This window comes from Lagenorhynchus albirostris, chromosome 12 (genome assembly GCF_949774975.1).
Source record: "Lagenorhynchus albirostris chromosome 12, mLagAlb1.1, whole genome shotgun sequence".
Lineage (NCBI taxonomy): Eukaryota > Metazoa > Chordata > Mammalia > Artiodactyla > Delphinidae > Lagenorhynchus > Lagenorhynchus albirostris.
In genome coordinates, this window is record NC_083106.1 from 14,467,512 (window position 1) to 14,490,430 (window position 22,919).

Here is a 22,919-nt window from a genome sequence, read left to right on the forward strand (position 1 = left end):
TTCATAATTTGTTGTGTGAGTTAATAAATTAAGAACACAACGTGTTTGCAAGTGATGTTAAATGCAATGGAGAAATAGTGGAGGAAGCTAGAGTGTGGGTGCTGGTGTGCGTTTTAAATGAAGTGGTCAGGGAAGACTTCACTGTGTAGGAGACATTTGAGCAAAGGTCTGAAGGAGGTGAGGGAATGAGGCTTACAGACACCCGAGAGAAGAGTATAAGGGATAGTAAGTACAGAGACCAGAGACCAGAGTGACTGGAGCAAAATGAGTGAGGGGAAAAAGCTGGAGGAGATGTCGGAGTGGTGATAAAGGGCAAAGAATGGAGGGCCATGTAGTCTATCTTAAGGTGTTGGGCTTTTATTTCAAGTGAAATGTGAGGCCATCATCAGATTTTATGAAGAGGGAAGATGTAATCCGATTTGAGTTTGGTTGCTGTGTTCAGGAGAATCTGAAGAACAGAAGCTGGGAAACCAATTCGGAGGCTGCGACAGTAATCCCTGGGAAGGACAGCACCTTGGACCAGGGTGGTGGCAGTGTTGGTGGTGAGGACCAGTCCGAACAAAGCCAGTGGGATTTGCTGCCAGACTGGGTATGGAGAAGGAAGAGAAGAATAAGGTGGACTGAAGGTTTGGGGCCTTGACAAAGGGAAGGATGTAATTGCTATTTTATGAGTGGGGGAGACTGGGAAGAATAGGATTTGCAGGAAGATTTCAGAAGCTCAGTTTTGAGCATGTTACATTTTTCATGCTCATCAGAGTAGTTTAGGGATAAATATTTGCTATTCATCAATTGTAGGTACTATATAAAACTATGAGATTGGGTGAGATCACCAAGAGCTGAGAATAGAGAAGAAAGGTGGCCCAAATACTGAGCCTTGGTACATTACATTCTTGGGATGGGAGACGAGCAAAAGAGACATCCTACCCATGAGGTAGGATGAAAATGGCCAGCGTGGTATCCCAGAAACGAGTGAGGGAGTAGGGTGGAGTGATCAGCTGTATCACATGTTGCTGGTCAGTCAGGTAAAGTGAATACTGAGAAGTGACCACAGGACTTATAAATGTGGTGGTCATTGCTGGCCTTGACAAATGGGCTTTGGTGAAGTGACAGAGATGAAAGCCCAATTGGAGTGGGTTCAAAAAAAATCAGAGAAGAGGAGATGGAGAGAGGCAATAAAACTCTAAAAGGAAAGGAGCTCAGAGAACAAGTGTAGTATATGGGAGGGAAGATGGGGGTCGGGGAAGAGTTGTTTTTATACGGTGGGAGAAATCAGAGCCTAGTTGTATGCTAATAGGAATGTGTCAGTAAAAAGGGAAAAATAAATAGCATGGGGGAGAGAGGGGAGAAGGGCTTAACTATGTCTTCTGTAGGCAGGGAGGGAAGAGACTTGGTGTGCAGACAGAGGACCTGGCTGTAGATGGGACCACGGGCACCTCATCTGTAGCAGCAGAAGGGAAGACAAAGTATATGGGCACAAAAGCAATAGGTGGGCAGGTGGATGATGGCAAGAGCTGGTGGAAGTTCTCTCCTGATTATTTGTGTCTTGTCAAGCAAAGAGGAAGCAAGGTCGTTATTGAGAATGAGAAAGGAGGAGGCATTGAAGGTGTGAGGAGAGAGCAAAAAGTAAAATATAGTATGGAAGTACAGTATTTAAGATCGTTGAGCGGCATGAAAGGCCCACCTGAAGTGAGTGGTCATGATTTTAAAGTGAGACCAGATGGTTGTTGGTTGGTTGTCCGTCTCCAGCCACGTTGAGGTGCAGGAGTCCAGGCATAAATTGGGTGAATTATATTTAATTCACGTTGAGGTTTTGCCACGTGGGTATGTGGAAGAGTGGGGTACAAGGGATTTGAGGTCCATGGAATATAACTAAGTGTGGAGGAAGTGATGTGGGGAGTGAGGGACAGTGAAAAAGTGGTTGGATCATTGAATTGTAGGTCCTTTTGGGGTTGAAGAACTGTTGGAATTGGGTGATAGAAGGAGTGAGGCTGAAAGATCAGAGGTGGTGTTTGGAGAGTAGAATGCTTGAAATTGAGAACATGAGGTTGCAGATATTGGTAATGACAGGTCTAGAGCAGGACCCTCCAACAGGAATACGATACAAGCCACACAATGGCATTTTAAGTTTTCTAGACACTTTAAAAGTAAAAATTAAGAGGTGAGATTAATTTTATTTAGCCCAATATATCTAAAAATATTATTTCAACAAGTAATCAATATAAAAATTATTGAGATATTTTACTTTTTATATTAAGTATAAAATACAAGGTACCAAAAAAAATTATTTTTTAAATTTTATTGAGCCACATTTCAAGTACTCAGTAGCCGCAGGTGCCTAATGGCCACGATATAGCTCGGAGCATAAGACCCTGGGAGTGAGTGGCTAAGAGAGGATGGAAGATGAGATCACTCGGGGCGGGGGGGATCATGCCCCCCACCAATCTGCACGGATGTAGAAACCATCAAGAAATATGACAAGGGCAATGCGGAGCACGGAAATTCGGTACCCAAAATGTTATATAAAGCTCTTAGTGTAATTAAAAGTGTAGTGTATTTTTATCTTTAAATTTAGTCCGTGCAATTAAAATTTCACTTTTCTGAGATGTGTTCCAGTTTTTAACAAAGCCTAAATAATTTTGCGTGTGTGTCGGATACCTTAAATGCTACCCCTCTGTTTTTTTCTCAGCAAAGATAGAAAGCACACTTGTTTGTCCTGTAGCTTTTACATTCTTTGTTCCAGCCTCTGTGTGAAGGTGAGATTTAGAGCTTGGAGGTAAGAATTTCCTAGAAGAGAATGGAAGAATCCAGGTCTGTGTAAACAGATTCCTAAAATATTGTATAATTAGGTTCTGCAAAACCCACTGGTTCAACTGGCAGGTAATAGTACTAACTAAAGGTGAACTAAAATAGCTAGTTGGACTGGAACTAAACAGAGAATTCCAACTTTTGAAGATATTTTGAAAGCAGCAGGTTCTACCTCCTAAATATCGCAGTGACTCATCCTTGCCCTCATCCTTTTATTTTATTTATTTATTTATTTATTTTTTTTTTTTTGCGGTACACGGGCCTCTCACTGTTGTGGCCTCTCCCGTTGCGGAGCACAGGCTCCGGACGCGCAGGCTCAGCGGCCATGGCTCACGGGCCCAGCTGCTCCGCGGCACGTGGGATCTTCCCGGACCGGGGCATGAACCCATGTCCCCTGCATCGGCAGGCGGACTCTCAACCACTGCACCACCAGGGAAACTCCCTGCCCTCATCCCTTTTAAGGGAGATAATATATATGCAGTGGTTACAGTGTTTTCTCTAGAACTGGAAAAGCCTGGGATTTCCTTCTGTCTCTGCATCACTGATTGTAAGCAGTCAGCCTCCCTAAGCCTCAGTTTCCCCTGTGAAGTACCTCACAGGATTGTCGTGAGGTGAAGCAGAGCGCTTGCTGGGTACAAAGTACTCAGAAAGCAATGTCTTAGTGTCTCTCAGTTCCTCCTCTAAGTTTTAACCAAGGATATGTTTCTTGAATGTACTTTTGACCACGTGAGTCTCACATGAAGAGCTCCGACTTCCCTCTCCTATAGAAACTTTAGGACCAGTGCTTAGGATGCAGCCCCAGGCTCCTGTTCAGCCCTCAGCTGCTGCTGCAGCTCACGCCTGGCTCCCCTGAAGTTGCATCCTGTTTGTCAGGTGAACAATACTGTTTACCTGCGGTGTTCGACTTGCTGATCCCTCTGCCCTGTTGAAACCCGATTCAAACATCACCTCTGATAGGCACCAATAATTGTCTGTTGCTTTAAGGTGTTAAAAAAATGATATATATTTAAAGGACAAATAAACTACTTTTTTTTTTTGGTTTGGCCACGCCGTGCGGCATGTGGGATCTTACTTCCCAGACCAGGGATCGAACCCTTGCCCCCTGCATTGGGAGCGCAGAGTATTAACTACTAGACCGCCAGGGAAGTCCCTCAATAGCTTTATAGTCTTATAACCTTCCAGAAAGAAGGCTAAAGGTTGACTAAAAGAGAGGTGGTGAAAACACTTGTATGTATTTTTTTAACCTCATTCTTTTACTAGGCTTAAGTTAAGATGTATCTATTTTGCAAATTGTTTTACAGAAATATACCTGTTACCTGGGAAAACACTATATACTTTTTAAACATTTTTTATTAAAAAACTTGAACTTTGAATTCTTTTTCTTTTAGCTTGAGATGTGGTAATGCCAGCCAGACTTCTCAGGTCCTTGGCCAGATCTCACTATATTTTATCAGAAGCGTGTCAGTGCCAAAGACTTGTTCATCGAACATTAAAACCACTTAAGGAATTTGAGACCACAACATGCAACACCCTGACAAGAAGTCAGAACGTGAATTTGTTCTTTCCTGATACAGCAGCTGTTGGTTTGAATAAGTCCCAGGTCCTGGAAATGAACCGGAAAATATCAAATACAAATGTACTCCCTCCATTAAACACCGCACGTTACCAAGATGAAAAAGAGCACCTTCCAACCAGGAACTCCCTTGGTACTCATAGGAAAGTGATTCACAAACCAAATCTGTTAGGTTTTAAGTGGTTTATAAAAATACTGAAGAGACATTCCTCATCTGTGTCAACGGAAACACTTGTTTCTAAACAAGACTTTCCGCAAATCAAGAGACCACTGAAAGCATCAAGGACCAGGCAGCCATCCAGGACCAACCTTCCAGTTCTGCCTGTGAACAAGGTAAAAACACTGTGGTGGTGGCACCTCTGTTCCCTAATAATCACTCTGAACCCCTGTGGATCCCACCCCAGCCTTACTACCAACATAGGAGAGCCAGCCATCAGCTCAGCACTTCTTTCAGGATCTTTGAAGCCTGATAGTAAAACCTGTCATCTCCAAAGGGAATCAACATCTTAATTTTAGGAATTAGTGGTACATATAAAGGCAAAATAGAGGCAATTAAATATAAAAATGTAGTTTATGAAAGGATTAGTGGCCTAAAGAAATTTTGAAAAAGACCAGTAGTAAGTCTATTCTAGGAACAGTGCTATAAAAAGCCCCCATTAAAAAAAAAATCAAACTGTAGAAATTCTGTATTAAATTTAAAAAATTTTTGTTCCATTAAGTATGCAGACAGGTATGCATTCATTAGCCAATGGTGACTGCATGGGAGGGGGTGGTGAAAGGACATGGCAAGGTGGAATCCAAAAAGCAGAGTGAAGGTTTTTGCTTTTTTTTTATCATTTGAAGGTTGAAGTGGTTGTTTTCATTCACTGTTAAGAGGTTTATGGGAATTTCTCCACTACAGTTCGCATTTGCCCACTAAATGATAAATATTTAAGGTCAGGGTCAAGCCCTTTGGTAACCTGTGTATCTCGCATGTTACTTGAAACTGTGCCTTATACTTAATTGTTCATTAAACAGGAAAGGATAGAAGAGAAGCAAAGGGACCTTTGATGTCTGCAGCCATCAACATTAACAGTAGGAATGTCGAATATTTAACACTTGATGAAGCCTTCTGAATCTATCAGAAAACAGGTTATACTGTCGATCTTACAATCTCGATTCTGAGAAGTAGACCTTGAGAGCGTTTAACTTGTCCTGTTTTTGGTTTTGTTTACTGCGTGGTTGACTTCCTTTAAAAAGGTGTACAGGCCTTCACGTCTTGTCCTCAGGTTGTGAAGCTAGGAGTTGGTTAATGACTTTTGTTTTGGATTCTAGCTTTGTTTGCATTCTTGTTTGGTTTCCTTGAACCCACGATATGAAGGATGGGAGTTTTGGATGCATTCTGCTCTCACCCCTTTCCTTCTAGCTCTTGAGTGTTTAATTATGTTGTTTAGTGTTGTGATCCTCTGGGAAATTTAGTATTTAAGTGACTGAGATGAAAGTAAGTGTAAAAACTTGAATTCACAGCAGATCCAAAAAAGAGGAGGACCAAGTCCCTTTTTTCTTGCGTTACATCGAGCAGCGCAGAGCAGAATCCAGCTTTTTATGAAAGGCTGGTGAGGTCAGAAATGGCACCTGTTCTTGTAGTTGTCGGTTGTAAACTGTCGAAGAGGCATTATTGCTTTGGGCTGTCCGTAGACTTGAAAGCAGTGTTCCTGGGTTCCGTTTTTTATTTTTCTTCAGGACTTTTTTCCTTTCTGCTTCCAGGAAAGGATTTGAAGTAGATTGTCAAAATTTAATAAGTTTCAAATGAGATAATAAAAGCATTACATTTAAAATAGAGCAAGCAGTTGATATGAACAGAGAAGTAAATATTATCAGATATCTGATACGAGTAATCTAGTTGAATATTTAGTTCCCCGAAGCCCAATGATTAAAGAAAGGCAGGGATACTCCTGGGTTGTACATTTCTTGTTGTCTAACAAGAAAAAAAAGAAAAACATAAGAATGTCTTATAAGAAATAACTTTTTCTATCACCAAACTTAAGGAGTCATTGATTTCCTGGGTCCTGACATAGGACATGTTATGTAACATAATAGCTGTGACTTCAGTTGGAATTCCGCGAAAACAGAAACAGTATGTCGTTCCTCTGGAAGCACAGGAAGATAATAGACAATCTTTTCTATTTCTGAAGGCATTTTGTAAGTGACCTGAGGGAGTATGATTTTTGGAACATTATTTTCTAATGATCTTACAGGAGAACACAGTCTTGAGGTATAACGAGGTAATATATGCCCAGGGCTGAAGACTGGCTTTTATCTGTCCCGAATAGAGGGCCCCTCCATTTCCATGTGGGCATCATGGGGCTGGCGAGTCCCCTTTGGTGGTAAAGCCCTTTCCTCCCCTCTGGACTGAGTCAGGAAAGGACTCTACCTTGTACCAGAAAGAGGTACCCTTTGTCTCATTCCGCACGTGTGCACCTGAGCTCACCCTCTTACCTCTGCCACATGGCGTGCGCTTGGAATTGACGGAGTGAGGCCACTCACCCTCTATATTAGAATCAAGTCTTCACCTGATTCCACTTGTAGAGATCATAACCTACTGAGATATTCAGCCCACACACCGTTGGCTCTTCACTTATCATGGCAGGGCCAGTGCTGCTTGTTGGCCTGTCCTGTCTTTGAGGAGGACGATGCCCGAGGGTAAGGACCAACCTCTGAGCAGCGTGGAGGCTTGCAGAGGAGGCAGGGTGCTGGGACGCCCAGCAGTAGTTTGCAGGCTCACACCACAGTGTGTAGTAAAATTAACCAGTGGGTTGTTAATAGGTTTGGGTTGTTTTTTGGTGTGTTTGATGAAACAGAATAGAAAGTATCAATGCATTACTCATGATAAAGGTAAATATTGTTCCGTGAAGCTTTTGTGTCGGTTATTGGTGTGGGTGTCTGTGTGTGTGTAGGTACTGTGTATGTGAAAGGGTTTCTCACCATGGGTTGTAGTCAGAAAGGTTAAAAGCTAAAGCTTTATACTGGTAATGTAAAATGCATCTGTGTTTTCTAACTTTTGCCTATAATCTGTACATAACAGGAAAAACATGCATTTTTTCCCCTTAGTAATATAGAAGCAACATTATTGTAATGCACTAATTTCTTGTTTTAGTAAAAGAACACGAATAAAAATAAACTTTCTTTTTCAGGAAAAGTATTCTGTCAGAGTATGTGTTGCTCCAAAACAAGAATCATATATAAATTTCTAGCCCCATCTGCTGGAATATGTTTTCTGTGGCCAGAAAAATGAAACATACTGAAACATGGTGGTTTTCTTGGCTTTGGTTTTGTTTTGTTTGGGTTTGGGTGGTTTTCTTTTAACATTTTAAAATAGAAAGGCCTAAATTTAAGTCTTAAATCCAATAACTATTTTAGGTTGGTTTGGCACATTTATTTAAGAACAAGTTGTTGATCCCCATGCTAGAACCTGAAATTTGGTATATATTTATATTTAATGCTCAAAAATAATGGTTCGTTATAAAAATCCAGAAAAAGACATGTCTGAAGATGAAAGCTTCTTGCAGAGTAACATCTTTAAATAATAGGGGGAAAAAATGCAAAGATGACACACACTCTTTCCCTTTACCAAGTGGATTTAAATACAATCTTGAAATTGAAAAACAAAGGAAATAAAACCCAAAAAAGATATTTCTAACAAGTCAAATTGGAAAACCTTGTGAATCATCTATTCACAGAAGATTCATAACTTAAACAGAGACTCACATCCCAGATGTTTAAGGAGGATACAGAAAGTAGTGTGGCGAGCCATGTAAGTTATGTAACGTAGGCTAAACCAAATAAGCTGTGAGACATTGGCTAGGACTCTGAGCCAAACTAAACAGGAGATGGTGAGAGAAGGAAGGGTGACCATCTTCAGAAAATCTGCAAAGATCCTTGGAATGACTAAGTTAAAAACAAATTGTGTTTAAAAATTTATAACCTGACTCTTTGGAGCTCAGCATATATTTTCTCATGGAAGTAGTGGTTGAATGCTTTGACTTGTTCCTTTTTTTTTTTTTAATTTATTTTATTTATTTATTTTTGGCTGTGTTGGGTCTTCGCTGCTGTGCGCGGACTTTCTCTAGTTGTGGCAAGCAGGGGCTACTCTTTGTTGCGGTGCGCCGGCTTCTCACTGCCGTGGCTTCTCTTGTTGCGGAGCATGGGCTCTAGGCACACGGGCTTCAGTAGCTGTGGCAGGTGGGCTCAGTAGTTGTGGCTCGCGGGCTCTAGAGCGCAGGCTCAGTAGTTGTGGCGCACGGGCTTAGTTGCTCCGCGGCATGTGGGATCTTCCCGGACGAGGGCTCGAACCCGTGTCCCCTGCATTGGCAGGTGGATTCTTAACCGCTGCGCCACCAGGGAAGCCCGACTTGTTCCATTTTTGAGAAGGTAAAATAGTGTAAGTTTTTTTAGCACAGATGGGCCTGATCAGTAAGAAAGATGATGGTGAAGCAGGCACGAGCCAGGGAGTGGGAGGGACTACATCGGCTGGAGAATCACGCCCCCCCCCGCCCCCCGGTGACCCTGGTCAGTTACTGCTAGATCTTCCACTGGAGCAAAAGATGGTGGAAATCTGGATTTTGTGCCAAATGGCCGTTTATTGTTGATAGTTTGTTAAAATCTTGAAAACACTATGTGGGTCAGCTCTTGAGTTGGATAGTTGTCTGGGCTGCCAGTTTACGGCAAAGATTCTAGAAACAGTCGGCAGTGCCGTTTCTAGTACAGTTCTGGGAAAACCCTCCGCTGGACTAGCTGTCGACCTTCTCCTTACCTCCCGTCTTCTCCTTCGTGCCGCCTTCTCTTCCCACTCCAGCCTAGACTGAGCATGTCAGCTCTAGCAGCCCCAGAGTCACTCTGACATGCAACCTAATGCACTGGGATTTTGCTTAGCAAACTTGAGTAAGTTTGTCAGCTCTTGTAGGGTAGAGCCTGCCTGCCATGGCCTTACCTGATGCTTCTTTCCAGGATTCCTTTCTTTCAGGCAGCTTAATCTCATACCCTGCCAGCTCTTTTTAACTCCACGGAGCCTTAAAAGAACTAGTGCTGGCACTTCCAAGCCTTAAGCACATAACTGATTCCTGTACTCCAGTAACCAGCTTTACTTGGACTGTATGGACCCATATGTTTTTGTAAATTAACGTGTTCTTACCTTCATAATGAATACGGGAATCAGCATATCAGATATCCGCAACAGGAGGGTCCTGCATCTGTTCAGCTCACATTCAGTGACAATTTCAGCTTGCTTGTCTGACTTTTAATTTTTCCTCTAATTGAATTAAAATCAATGAGACAATTGAATGTTTCGCTTATGAGTGGATATTTTACGGATTTTAGGTTTTTCAGGTCCTCCGTTTATTCCTCTGCTACTTTTTAAACCACACATTAGAACTGTGTAACAGATGGAAGAAAAAGCAAAGCAGAGTTAGGTCATCTCTTGAGAAAGAGCCAGGAGTTAGGTAACAAAAGTGGGAGGAAGGAAGAAATTTATGTACTACTTTTCTTGAATTTCATACTAGGAATGTAGCAGAAAGGGAAAGAATTTAGGAGCCAAGATGAGTAAATCCTAGGAATAAATTTTGATTTAGTGACTCTTATACCTCTTTTGATACATACGGGCCAAAGCACCATGTGTATCAAAGACAGTAGAATCACTAATGTTCTGATTAATAGACACTAAAATACAAAATTACGGACAAATGAAAATTCAGATGTAAATTACTTGATAAACTTTTTAGCCTCCCATAAATTTTGATGGTTTAAACATATCTGCATGTGCCGTAATAATAACTGTTATCTAAAAAATGTTGAACATTTGTGCTAATCATGGTTCTGAGCAGTTGACATTCATCAGCTTGTTTAAACTTCACAACAACCCTATCAAGTGGGCATTATTGTTATTCTGATTTTTTTTTAATGAATCTAATTCTGTGCCTGAACTCTTAACACCTCTGCCGATAGCTTTTGAACTTCAATGACCGTATTCCATAGTGAGAAATTTATTTTACATTACAGTGTAGATGTAGTGACCCGGTATACCTATATAGACATATATGTGACAGAAAATGTCATAAAATAAAATTTACCCTTACTATGAATTATGTACTCTAATATTTTCTGTTTTATTCTGTTTAGTTTATTTATTTTTATTATTTTTTTTTTTTTTTGCGGTACGCAGGCCTCTGACTGCTGTGGCCTCTCCCGTTGCGGAGCACAGGCTCCGGACGCGCAGGCTCAGCGGCCGTGGCTCACGGGCCCAGCCACTCCGCACACGTGGGATCCTCCCGGACCGGGGCAAGAACCCGCGCTCCCTGCATCGGCAGGCGGACTCTCAACCACTGCGCCACCAGGGAAGCCCCTAGTTTATTTTTTTTTTTTAAGCTGGTTTGGGCCGACTAAATTGATATCAGGACTCACTAACGGCTTGTGACCTACAGTTTGACAAAAACACTGTGTGCTGTACCATATGCTTACCATATGTATACTGTATAGCTACACACAATATAAATGTATGCATGTACACACGGGTAAGACTCCTAGTGCAGAAATCCAAAGCACTCACCAAACCTGGACACATTCTCAGATTCACAGAACTTTTAACCAGAGTACAATTAACTAGAGTAAAAATTTCTGTAATTCCTTAGTAGATTCAGAGTAATCTCTGCCTGTACAAGGCTCGTGGCAAATTATCAAATGACCTCAAATAATAATGCTGCTGTGAAAAAGAACCATGGAAACTCAAGGTTGGACAGACTTTAACTAGCATCTCATCCAGGCGCCTTGTATGGTGCCTAAACCCTCTCTACTGTTTGATCAGTCTGTGCTTGAAGCACAGCCAGCAGGTGTGGCTCCCTGTTCTGACAGCCCGTTCCATCTCTTTGACTATTAGAGAAAGTTCTTGCATAGATTGAGCTGAAATCCGCCTCCTTGTAACTTCTTTCTCTGCATCCTTCTCACATCCTTTGTCTGAACCGTTGAAGTGTTTGGAGAAAACTCTCGAGCGCCAGCTTTGCAGCACGCCATCCTCCCTGTAAAGAGACAACCGTCACAGGCACCTCTTGGTGACCCATCTCATGCTCCTCTCTCTGGCACAGGACCTGATGCGCTGTACTGCGTTTGCAACCGCAGATGAATACCATCTTGGAAGTCTCTCTCAAGATCTGACCTCCCATGGATATGTTGAAGTAACAAGCTTGCCTAGAGGTACATCTTCTTGAACCTGGGGCCAAGTATGTTAAAATGTATTAGAAAATAATTTTCCTATGATAACTGTCTTAAATATGCATTTGTTTAGGTTTCATGTTCTCTTTTTTTTATAAATTTATTTTTATTTTTGGCTGTGTTGGGTCATCGTTGCTGCGTGCGGGCTTTCTCTAGTTGCGGCAAGCGGGGGCTACTCTCCTTTGTGGCGCACGGGCTTCTCATTGTGGTGGCTTCTCTTGTTGCGGAGCATGGGCTCTAGGCACACGGGCTTCAGTAGTTGTGGCACGTGGGCTCAGTAGTTGTGGCTCACAGGCTCTAGAGCACAGGCTCAGTAGCTGTGATTCACGGACTTAGTTGCTCCGCGGCATGTGGGATCTTCCCGGACCAGGGCTCAAACCCGTGTCCCCTGCATTGGCAGGTGGGTTCTTAAACACTGAGCTACCAGGGAAGCCCCTCATTTTCTATTTGAAGGATTATATCATGAAAGTGGCGTTGAATCTCTTTATACAAATAACATACAAAGATAGGAAATTTAAAACATATTCACCGAGAACTTAGTTCGAAGATTAAAATCAATATGGTTTATTCAGCTGTAATTATAGGATCACTCTTACTTGGGATGATCAAAGGCCATGACACTTCATTTCTGTCACGTTAAAAAGTTATTTTAGTTTTAAAGAAGAACCGTAAAATTGATAGAACTGTTGGGGAGAGCCTTTAAAGAAAAATTTACCAGTACAGTCCAACACTTTAAAACTAACAGAATTAGATAAACTCAATGAATATTTTAAAAGAGAATTAAACTGAGAAGATTTTAGGATAGTGTGAGGAAGGCTTCTTGAGAAATCACCTGCTTTATGTTAAAAAAAATGACTTGGAACACTTTGATGGAAGATTCATGAATTTACCTCAAAGTAGCAAAAAATAGTAGGTTGAAAACCTCTCTGCTCCAGAGAAAATTCTTAAAAGAGTCACCGACCCTGTAAGAAACAATCGAAATGTCATTGTGTTTTCTCAGCCTTGATGATCTGAACCAACTGTTTGTACTATTTGGTGGCAAAAAACACATAATTGACTTAGAAAAACAGAGCTATGTCCAGGGCCTCTAAGAAGGAAAATTGCCCTGCGGTATTCTTGGCTGATTCCAGAGGCTGTCGGCAGGGTGCCCCTGTGTATCACACACTTGGGGGCTTCTCGTACTGTTCTCACTGGCCTGGATCTTTCCCACTTCATTTGTGGTGTTCTTGGCTATATGGGTGAGCCTTGCCCTCTATAGATGTAGAACTCAAGGAAGTGTGATTTCACCAAAGAAAAGGAGTTTAGGAGTTGGTCTTTTTCTGAATCCCCCATTCCCCAGCCTCTATTAGGAGCTCTGAAGCTTTGAGGATCCTGATTTTATGTTAAGAAATTATGTTGGTGGGAAAGAAAGATTCTTTTTGTGGCTGCACTTCTATTCAACAATTCTCTCCCCTAAAAGGACAGATTGTGATAAAGAAATGAAAATAATTGGAAGTGAAACATCAAAATTAGAAAATGTTGAATTTCCAGATGATTCCGAGGTGCGGCTTTTCCAGTGTCTTTTTCTCCTGAGATCGTCCCTCCCACCTCCTGTTTTGCAGTAGCAGTTTAATGAACAGTCTGTGAAACAAATCTTAGATACAAACACACGCATAGAAAACTATGCTCTGAGGATAAAGCAACTTCTAATTTGTGGGAAAAGGATTAAATATTTCTGTTTTCTGAAAAGGGTTATTTTGTGTTTTGTTTTCTATTAAAATGTATCTAGTTTCAAAAAAGAAATTATGTAACATTTTACATATTAATATTAGTATATTTATTGATAGACTAACATGTTATTTATAGTTTACATTATAGAATATTTATATACTTATAATAAATACTACTAAACTAATATACAAAGTAACTACTTACTGGTGAATATTTGTATATGTATGTATTTAATATTTAAAATGTTAAAATATTTAAATAGTTACAGGTGACTGTCATGGTAGTTCTCATGATTAACTTTGAAATCAGATATGTTTTGAAATGGACTGTATCTTTGTTTCTGTATGTTTTCTATTTTCCACACTTTATACAATATAATTTAAAATTCAGTGGAAAGAGTAGTTTGAGAATATTAAAATTATATTATTAATAAAATGATATTTAAAGGAAGAGAATATATTAATGGCTCTTCAAATTTTATTTTAAATTACTTTTACAGAAAGAAGTTTAATTCTTTTTTCTTTTTTTTAATTGAACTATAGTTGATTTACAGTGTGTTAATTTCTGCTATACAACAAAGTGATTCAGTTATACATTCCTTTATATAGATACATTCTTTTCTATATTCTTTTCCATATGGTTTATCACAGGATATTGGGTATAGGTCCCTGTGCTATACAGTAGGACCTTGTTGTTTATCTGTTCTCTATATAATAGTTTGCATCTGCTAACCCCAAACTCCCAGTCCATCCCTCCCCCACCCCCCCAAATTCTTGAACCTTAGTTGTACTGATACTAAGACTTTAATAATTATCAGCTGGACTAGCGATTACTGAATCAAAATGGGCATGAATGAGTTTTAAATAGCACTAATAATAGTGTCACAGGTTGTTGAATATTTTGTTCAAGTAATTTCTTATGGTCTTTTCATTTTCATATATTAAATACTTTTAGAAACCTTAGTAGAAAAATGGACAGTGTGTTGTAGAGCACTTCATGGTATATGAAGCAATGATCACAAATACTTTGTTAAAAGTTTATAGGTGACTTAAATCTTGTGTCACCTTGTGACATAGCTTTTTGCTCATTTATCACAGATGCAGCAAATATTTTGGTGATAGGTATGGAAAATGCTGCAAAAGAAGGTGATCCTGGAACAATATTCTTCTTCAGGTAAGACAAGAAAGCAACTCCATTGGAAGATGGGCTGTGGCCAGGTATTGTGGTCCTTAAAGATGCAGGTGTACCTTCTCTCTTAACAGAAGATGTTTCAGAATTTATTTGTGATTTAAATTTATCCTTTGGCTCTTATTTGAATAGGAGAGTTTGTCACTTTTAGGCATCTGCTGGTAAATCCTCTTATGAAATAAAGAATTTTCCCCCCTAGGGAAAAGATTAGGGATTTTTTATTCATTTTGTTCTAAATTAACTTTAAGCATTATGTCATCTTTGTATCATATATGCAAGTTTTTCGCACCGCTCATAATTCATGACAGTAAAGCACCCTAAAAAGAGAGCATTGGGGGGCTTCCCTGGTGGCGCGGTGGTTGAGAGTCCGCTTGCTGATGCAGGGGATGCGGGTTCGTGCCCCGGTCCGGGAAGATCCCACATGCCGCGGAGCAGCGGGGCCCATGAGCCATGGCCGCTGGGCCTGCGCGTTCAGAGCCTGTGCTCTGCAATGGGAGAGGCCACAACAGTGAGAGGCCCGTGTACCGCAAAAAAAAAAAAAAAAAAAAAAGAGAGCGCATTGGACAAAGCTAAGGTCAGGAACCACTTGTGGAAATAATGGTGCCCTGCAGAACGCAGGGATTTAGGGAACCGAGTGGACTCCCCCCAGCTTCCGGCCTTCCTGAGAGCAAGAGACTGAAGGAAGCTCAGGCTGAGGTCATTAACAGGCCCATTCGGGTAAGTTGGTGTGTACTTGCCTTTATTGGTAAATGTGGGTTTTCATTTACTAAGAATATGTAAGCATCTTATTTCCCATTCATCTTCAGTGCCCCTCATCAGGTTCATGCTACCTGCCCTGCTGTCTTTCTTCCTTTTCCATCTTCTCCCTCTGAAGCTAAAGTTTTAGATCACCTTACCTCTCTGGAGACTTCAGACTGGGACCCTGATCCACATACATTTATTCCTTTTATTTAAAGGTTTTTTTTTTTTTTAAGGTTGTTTGGATACCAGATACTCCAGAGTAGCTGAGTGGAAGTGGTAATGATAATAGAAACCATTTAAAATAATCTCATCTTCACAACATTTGAGGAAGATCTTTTATTCCCAAGGGTCAGAGGGATTAAGTGAATTACCCACAGTCAAAGGACTAATAAGCGGCGGAAGAGAGATACATGGACCATCCATGAGAATCTAGACTTTGATGACGTTTCTGTGGTCTTAGTTCTTACAGCTGATGATAACTGGAAGCTCTGTCTTTGTTCCTGTGGGTGCCTTACTTTCCTTGGACAGAATCAAGAGTTCAGCATTTAGTGCCGGTAGAGAAACACCCCTTTTGACTTGAGTCAGGAATTTGGATTTCTGAGGTCCTCCAGGTCAGCATCACCCAGTAGAAATACAACGCAAGGCACACATGCAAGCCGCGAATGTAATAAGATATTTTCTTATAGCCGCATTTTTAATTTAAAAAAAGATGAATTTAATTTTGACCCACACTAATAATAACATCATATATTGCCTGAAATTAATTTTACTGGTATATTTTATTTAACCCAACATATCTAAACTATTACCATTTCAGCATGTAATCAGTCAACAATTAGTGAGATTTACGTTCTCCTTTTCATACTAAGTCTCTGAAACCCGGCGTATATTTTCCACTTACAGCAGCTCTCAGTTTGGACCAGGCCTGTTTCAGGTGCCCGGTAGTCACATGTGGCTTGAGCGCCATACTGCAGAGTTCCTGGGGTCTCTCATCTGCCTTGAGGTGCTTCTCTGAACCAGCGCTCTGGCTGTGGCCTTAAACACCTCCCAAATCCATATCCTGAGACCCCACCCTGGCCTTTTGCCACACTCACTGCTTGGTCTCCCTGCCTGTCTTCTCACCCCACCAGCAGTCTTTCTGTCTGTTTGTAGGCAGAGCAATTTTTCAGTGGGTAATTCTGATCACTATACTGTCCTTAAAATTCTGCGGAATGTGACCAAACGCCTTATCACAGCACGAAGTTCCTTCAGGGGTTGGCTCTTCCCCGCCTCTGACCTGAGTGCCCTCCCCTTCCCCTCATCCGCAGCCATTCAAACTACTGGCTCTTTATTCTGAGATGTTGCCTGCCCCGCTCGCACCTTTTCCTGGAGCCTGGGGTATTTCCTCGTTTTCTCATTTGGCTCTGCTAGTCCTTTAGGAACTGTGTCCCTCCAGCGTACATCCACCTAGATTCTGCGTAACTCTGTTACAGCCTGGATCACACTATTGTAATTGGTGGTCCGTGGATCGTGTTCTCTGGATTGGGACTTCCTTGAGCAGAGGATCTAGACCATACTCATCTTTGCATCCCAGATGCTAAGCACAGACCCACACACATACTAAGCACATTGCTCAAGATGGTTTGAAAAATGCTAATGGGAACATCATATTTTTACCATTGATGGATGGATGGATGGATGGATGGATGGATGGATGGATGGATGGATGGCTGGCTGGCTGGCTGCGTTGGGTCTTTGTTGCTGCGCACGGACTTTCTCTAGTTGCGGCGGGCAGGGGCTACTCTTGGTTGCGGTGCGTGGGCTTCTCACTGCGGTGGCTTCTCTTGTTGCGGAGCACGGGCTCTAGGCACGCGGGCTTCAGTAGTTGTGGCACGTGGGCTCTAGAGTGCAGGCTCAAAAGTTGTGGCACACGGGCTTAGTTGCTCTGCGGCATGTGGGATCTTCCCAGACTAGAACTCGAACCCGTGTCCCTTGCATTGGCAGGCAGATTCTTAACCACTGCACCACCAGGGAAGCCCCTACCTTTCTTTCATTTCTACCCTTCCTTCCTCTGGTGCAATGACCCAGAGCTGTAACTCCTTTTTCTTTTTTTTTTCCTTTTTTTTAATTTACTACCTAAAACAGCTCAACACATCAGACTTCAGAAATCAAAACAAGTTCCCTAACAGTTTTTAGACTTAAATTTTGTCAAAGGCAGACTTGGATTGTGAGGGCCTCCTGTGGCATTGTTGCAGGTCTACTCTGAGCACTGTAGGGATGGCTGGCATTATTTCATAGGTGCCTTTACCATCTGAAGCTTTAATTTATCTCAGTCTCTTTATTCCACAGATATTAAAAGCGTGACCCTTTATTCTTTTCTGATAGCAGAATCTGCCTAATGAGAGCTAATGAGACAGGTCTCAAAAATTTCCTTATTCTGATATCTGTACACCAGAATTGAATCAGGGTACTTCTGTGGTGCGCAGTGGTTGGGAGTCCGCGTGCCAATGCAGGGGACACGGGTTCAAGCCCTGGTCCGGGAAGATCCCACATGCTGCAGAGCAGCTAAGCCTGTGTGCCACAACTACTGAGCCTGCGCTCTAGAGCCCATGCTCCACAACAAGAGAAGCCACCGCAATGAGAAGCCCGCACACTGCAACGATGAGTAGCCCCCGCTCACTGCAACTAGAGAAAGCCCGCATGCAGCAACGAAGACCCAGCGCAGCCAAAAAGAAATTAATTAATTTAAAAACACAAAAAAGAATTGCATCGGGTATGAAAGAGTCTAGATACCTGAAGTTACATGGTTTTACAATAATAGTTATTTATTCTGCAAACCACAGGAGAAATCCATGAATTTTTGAGGGGTCAGGTTTTTTATCTGAAATTCAAAAAATAGCTTTTGTTTATCATATCCATCCAGGGACCATAATGTCAAATCAATAATAAATCATATTTTTTAAAATTGGCCTTCTAAGAAACAAAATTGAGCTATTTGTAATGAGGTGGATAGACCTAGAGTCTGTCATACAGAGTGAAGTAAGTCAGAAAGAAAAAGACAAATACCGTATGCTAACACATATATATGGAATTTAAGAAAAAAAATGTCATGAAGAACCTAGGGGTAAGGCAGGAATAAAGACGCAGACCTCCTAGAGAACGGACTTGAGGTTATGGGGAGGGGGAAGGGTGAGCTGTGACAGGGCGAGAGAGAGTCATGGACATATACACACTAACAAACGTAGTAAGGTAGATAGCTAGTTGGAAGCAGCCGCATGGCACAGGGATATTGGCTTGGTGCTTTGTGACAGCCTGGAGGGGTGGGATAGGGAGGGTGGGAGGGAGGGAGACGCAAGAGGGAAGAGATATGGGAACATATGTATATGTATAACTGATTCACTTTGTTATAAAGCAGAAACTAACACACCATTGTAAAGCAATTATACCCCAATAAAGATGTTAAAAAAAAAAATTGGCCTTCTAGATGCATTCTAGAAGCTACCTAAGCATGGCTTTATGTGTGGCCCTAAAGAATGTATTCCACCTTTAACTTAGTTTATTCTTTTAAATCAGGGAAGGAGCTGCTGTCTTCTGGAATGTGAAAGACAAAACTGTAAGTATAAATAAAGCGTGAAAGTATTAAAATTTAGTTTTCTGAGAATAAATTGTTAATTGGCACTTAATAATCTGAGCAGTTGGAAGGTAAATTAACAGATAATCCCCAGTTTATTTGCTCTGCATTATGTGATGTTGATTGTAGCACTGTCATCTTCCAGAATTTTCTTTTTGACTTAGATGTTTCCTACATTTTCCATTCTCTGAGCACACAATAATTTGTGGAAAATCAGAACAGTCCTAGCTACCCTGCAGACAGAAGGAAGTCTACTTCTCATGTGATAACCTACAAAATGAGTCATGTACGCACAGTTCACTGGAAGCTGGCTGCACTGAGTCTTATTCTAGATCAAGTTTTCTAGAACTTTTTAGCTCACTGGAAATAATTTCTTCAATATCCCAATCATGATTTGTTTAATACAACCTTTTCAGAGGCAGTTGGGTAATACATATCAAAGCTTTATATTGAACTCAGCAATTGTACATCTAGAAAGTTATACAAAGGAAATAATCACAGTTATATATGATGAATGATGTATAGAAATGTTCATCAACACATTATTTACAATAGCAAAAATGAGGAATAACCAAAACACATAATAATAGCAAGTTTGTTAAATACACCCATAGTATGTATTTAGGATGTACATACTACAGCTCTTAAGAGTCACGTGGGAAGAAACCAGTTCCCGAGGAATTGCCTGTGTATATGCTGCAGTTCAATTAAAAGAGCAGGTTACAGAATATAACCAATATAATACCAGAGCTGGTAAAAAAAATATGCCTCATACAAACCCAGTTTTACTGAAAGGAGATACACACATAGGGGGCAGGGGGAGGGAGACTGGGGGGCGGTTTCCTGGAGAAAAGGAAATATAAATGAGCAATAAATGTAAGAAAAATGTACAAATTGGCTATTTGAATTTGCAAAGATGTAAAAGGCTGACAATACCCAGTGTTTTTTAAGAATGCTCTCATTAAAAAAATAAATAAAAGAATGCTCTCATAGGCACAGATGTAGAGAACAAACATATGGGCACCAAGGGGGGGAAGGGGGGGCAGTGGGATGAACTGGGAGGTTGGGATTGACATATATACACTGATATGTATAAAATAGATAACTAATGAGAACCTGCTATATAAAAAAATAAATAATATTCAAAAAAAAAGAATGCTCTCGTAAATCTTTGGATTCTAAAGCTGGAAAAACTGTTTTGGAGAGCATTTTAGAAACATTTATCAAAATTATAAGTGTGCATGTCTTTTGTTCCAACAAATCCTAAAGAAATTTTCCCACAAGTCCTTGAAGATACACGCATAAGGCTGGCACATGTGACATCGTGATAGTAGAGAACAGGAAAAAAACCCATGGATGGACATTTAAGACGGTTAAATCAATTATGTTTCCTCCATGAAGGAGAATCGCATTGAAAATGTTCATATGTACAGTATCATCCCAATTATATAGAAAGCAAACTAAATGTACATACATATACACATAGGGAAAAGTCTGGAAGGGTATGCACCAAGTTTAATGGTGGTTACATTAGAGGATTAGAAATTCAGGAGACTGACTATACTGCTGAACTGAATGAATAAGCATTTTCAGAACTCTAATGGAAAACTGATGAATTCATAAAAGTGTTAACAAAAGATCAAGATGAAAAAGAAAATTAATTACATGGGACTGAGTGAACTGATGAGGATGATTATAATTTTTGTGACTTTCTGTTTGAATTAAAAAAAAAAAATCCCACAAGGACTCAGAGGCAAAAAATACACAAATCAATTTTCACTGCAAAGTAAAGGAGCTGTTGCAGTGGAGGATTCCTGGACTGAATGTCAATATTATGACACAGTGTGAGTGTGTTTCGTGTTTGGTAATTGCAATCATTGTTGCTTTTGTTGTGGTCATCCAGTTACAATGCTTGGTGTCAGTTTATCTCTTGTAAAAATAAAATACAGTGTGTGTGTGTGAAAAAAAAAATTCAGGAGAACAGAGAATCACTTTCTATACCTCTGTGTTTAAATTTTTACAAGTGTGTTACTTAAACTTTTTGTTTTGAAGATTTAAAGAATACAAACCGTAATGTTATTAGGGGTTTTCTTTGGGTCGTGGGATAATGGGAGGTTTTGTTTTCCTCCTTAAGCTTGTCTGTGTTTTCCAAATGTAAAAGCAAGTGAATATATCGTTCCAATTAGTTTAGTATCACCATGAATTTGCTTTCTCCTTAAAACCTAAAGAACAGAAAAAGTGGTATCAAATGTAATTTTAAAAATGTTATAAGCATTAACTCTATAACATTATCCTGTACTGAGGGAGTCGGTTATAATTTCAGGTTGATCTTGCTTTTCTTCTAGATGAAGCATGTGATGAAAGTTCTTGAAAAACATGAAATTCACCCCTATGAAATTGCATTGGTGCACTGGGAGAATGAAGAGCTTAACTACTCAAAAACAGAGTAAGCAACTTTTTATCAAGTTTATGAAAAGGGTGCTTGGAATAACTAGGTACAGCAGTAGAGAAGATAAATTATTAATTTGGAGACTAATTTTAAGAAAAAAGTTATTGGTACAAATACAAAGCTGAAACATTTAATAAATATTAGTGGATAGATATTATTTTTATAGCTTCTCAGGCTACCCATAAATTAAAACAAGTAGATAGTATAACCCCAAAATAGTAAGTTTCCTAAGCGGCCAAAATCAGTAATACGGTGTGCCTTCGTTAGAATGAACCTGTTCAGTTATTCTAGTAAAGTCTTCTCTGAAGTAAATCCTTTTTGCTTTTTTCCCATTGACTTTGAGTGTAAAAAGTATAAAGTATAATGACAGGGTGCTCTAAGAGAACCACTTGTGGAAATGGGGGTACCACTGCTGTACCACTCTCAGGTCAAATGTATGGGTAGGCAACGTACTGGCCAATTTCCATGTCACAGCAAGGGTGCAAAAATGAGGAGGGATGTTAGGGCGGAGAGAGAAGGCAGAATGAACAGGATTAAAAGGTCTTTTCTCTCAGGGAGGTACTGGTCTAGTGGAATGTGAGAAGGAAAAAAAGTCTTTGTATTGAGAAAGGAAGCGACACAAGCAGAGCTTTAGGGAAATTTGAAAGAGACACCAGCTATAGAAAGACTAATTGGGATAAGAGCTAAGTGATAATAGCCAGCGATGAGCTTTCCTGTATTGTCTTCTCGTCCACCAACCTTTGTGCATGTCTTCTGGTCTCACGTCTCTCGTGAAGGTTTAGCCTCTACTTTTCCTATTTGCTTGTGATACTTACACTCCCAGATTCCCTCCCTTCCCCCTCCTCCCCAGTCGCTCCAGAGTTCTGTACATATACATCTTGGTTTGTCACAGCTGCCTCATCTCCCTCCCCATACTCACCATGTCCATGTGATTTCAGATTATACTGTGTATAGTTACATAGTTTTATATTCAGCATTTTTTCACTTAGCAAATTATTGTAGTCATTTTCCCTTTTCTACTAAATATCCTTTCAAAACATGCTTGTTCATTTTTGTTGTGTGAATTCCTGTAAATGAACCGTTCTTCTGTTGAACTTTTAGTTTCTTTCCTGATTTCTTACTATTCAACATTTGACCATAGAAAGTTTTTTTTAATGTATATCTCTATTCATTTGTCTTTTTTCTTTAATAAATTTATTTATTTATTCATTTATTTATTTACTTACTTATGGCTGCGTTGGGCCTTCATTGCTGTGCACAGGCTTTCTCTAGTGCGGTGAGCGGGGGCTACTCTTTGTTGCAGTTCACGGGCTTCTCATTGCGGTGGCTTCTCTTGTTGCAGAGCACGGGATCTAGGTGCATGGGCTTCAGTAGTTGTGGCATGCAGGCTCAGTAGTTGTGGCACACGGGCTTAGTTGCTCCGCGGCATGTGGGATCTTCCTGGAGCAGGGCTCGAATCCATGTCCCCTGCATTGGCAGGCGGATTCTTAACCACTGTTCCACCAGGGAAGTCCCCATAGAAAGTTTTTTGTACACAAATCTTTCCTTGCATCTTTGATTATTTCCTTAGGATAAATTCCTAGAAGTGGAATTACTTGGATCAT

The 22,919-nt window shown here is 40.6% G+C and overlaps 1 protein-coding gene across 6 annotated transcripts in view; it reads left to right on the forward strand.

Annotated features, from left to right (window-relative positions):
• RMND1 (required for meiotic nuclear division 1 homolog) overlaps positions 1 to 22,919 on the forward strand; it is a 38,903-nt gene that overhangs the window by 1,306 nt on the left and 14,678 nt on the right. For 2 of the 6 annotated variants that reach the window (XR_009543859.1, XM_060168059.1), the window contains exons 2-6: positions 4,194 to 4,711; positions 11,491 to 11,599; positions 14,425 to 14,500; positions 18,809 to 18,848; positions 21,212 to 21,312. Coding sequence is in view for 5 of the 6 variants with exons in the window: in XM_060168059.1 (XP_060024042.1) it covers positions 4,208 to 4,711; positions 11,491 to 11,599; positions 14,425 to 14,500; positions 18,809 to 18,848; positions 21,212 to 21,312 (830 nt within the window). In the remaining variant the exon portion in view is untranslated. Of the gene's footprint in view, positions 1 to 367; positions 543 to 568; positions 590 to 4,193; positions 4,712 to 11,490; positions 11,626 to 14,424; positions 14,501 to 18,808; positions 18,849 to 21,211; positions 21,313 to 22,919 lie in introns of those variants that run through there. The other 4 variants (XM_060168060.1, XM_060168061.1, XM_060168062.1 and 1 more) reach the window with 4 other exon arrangements.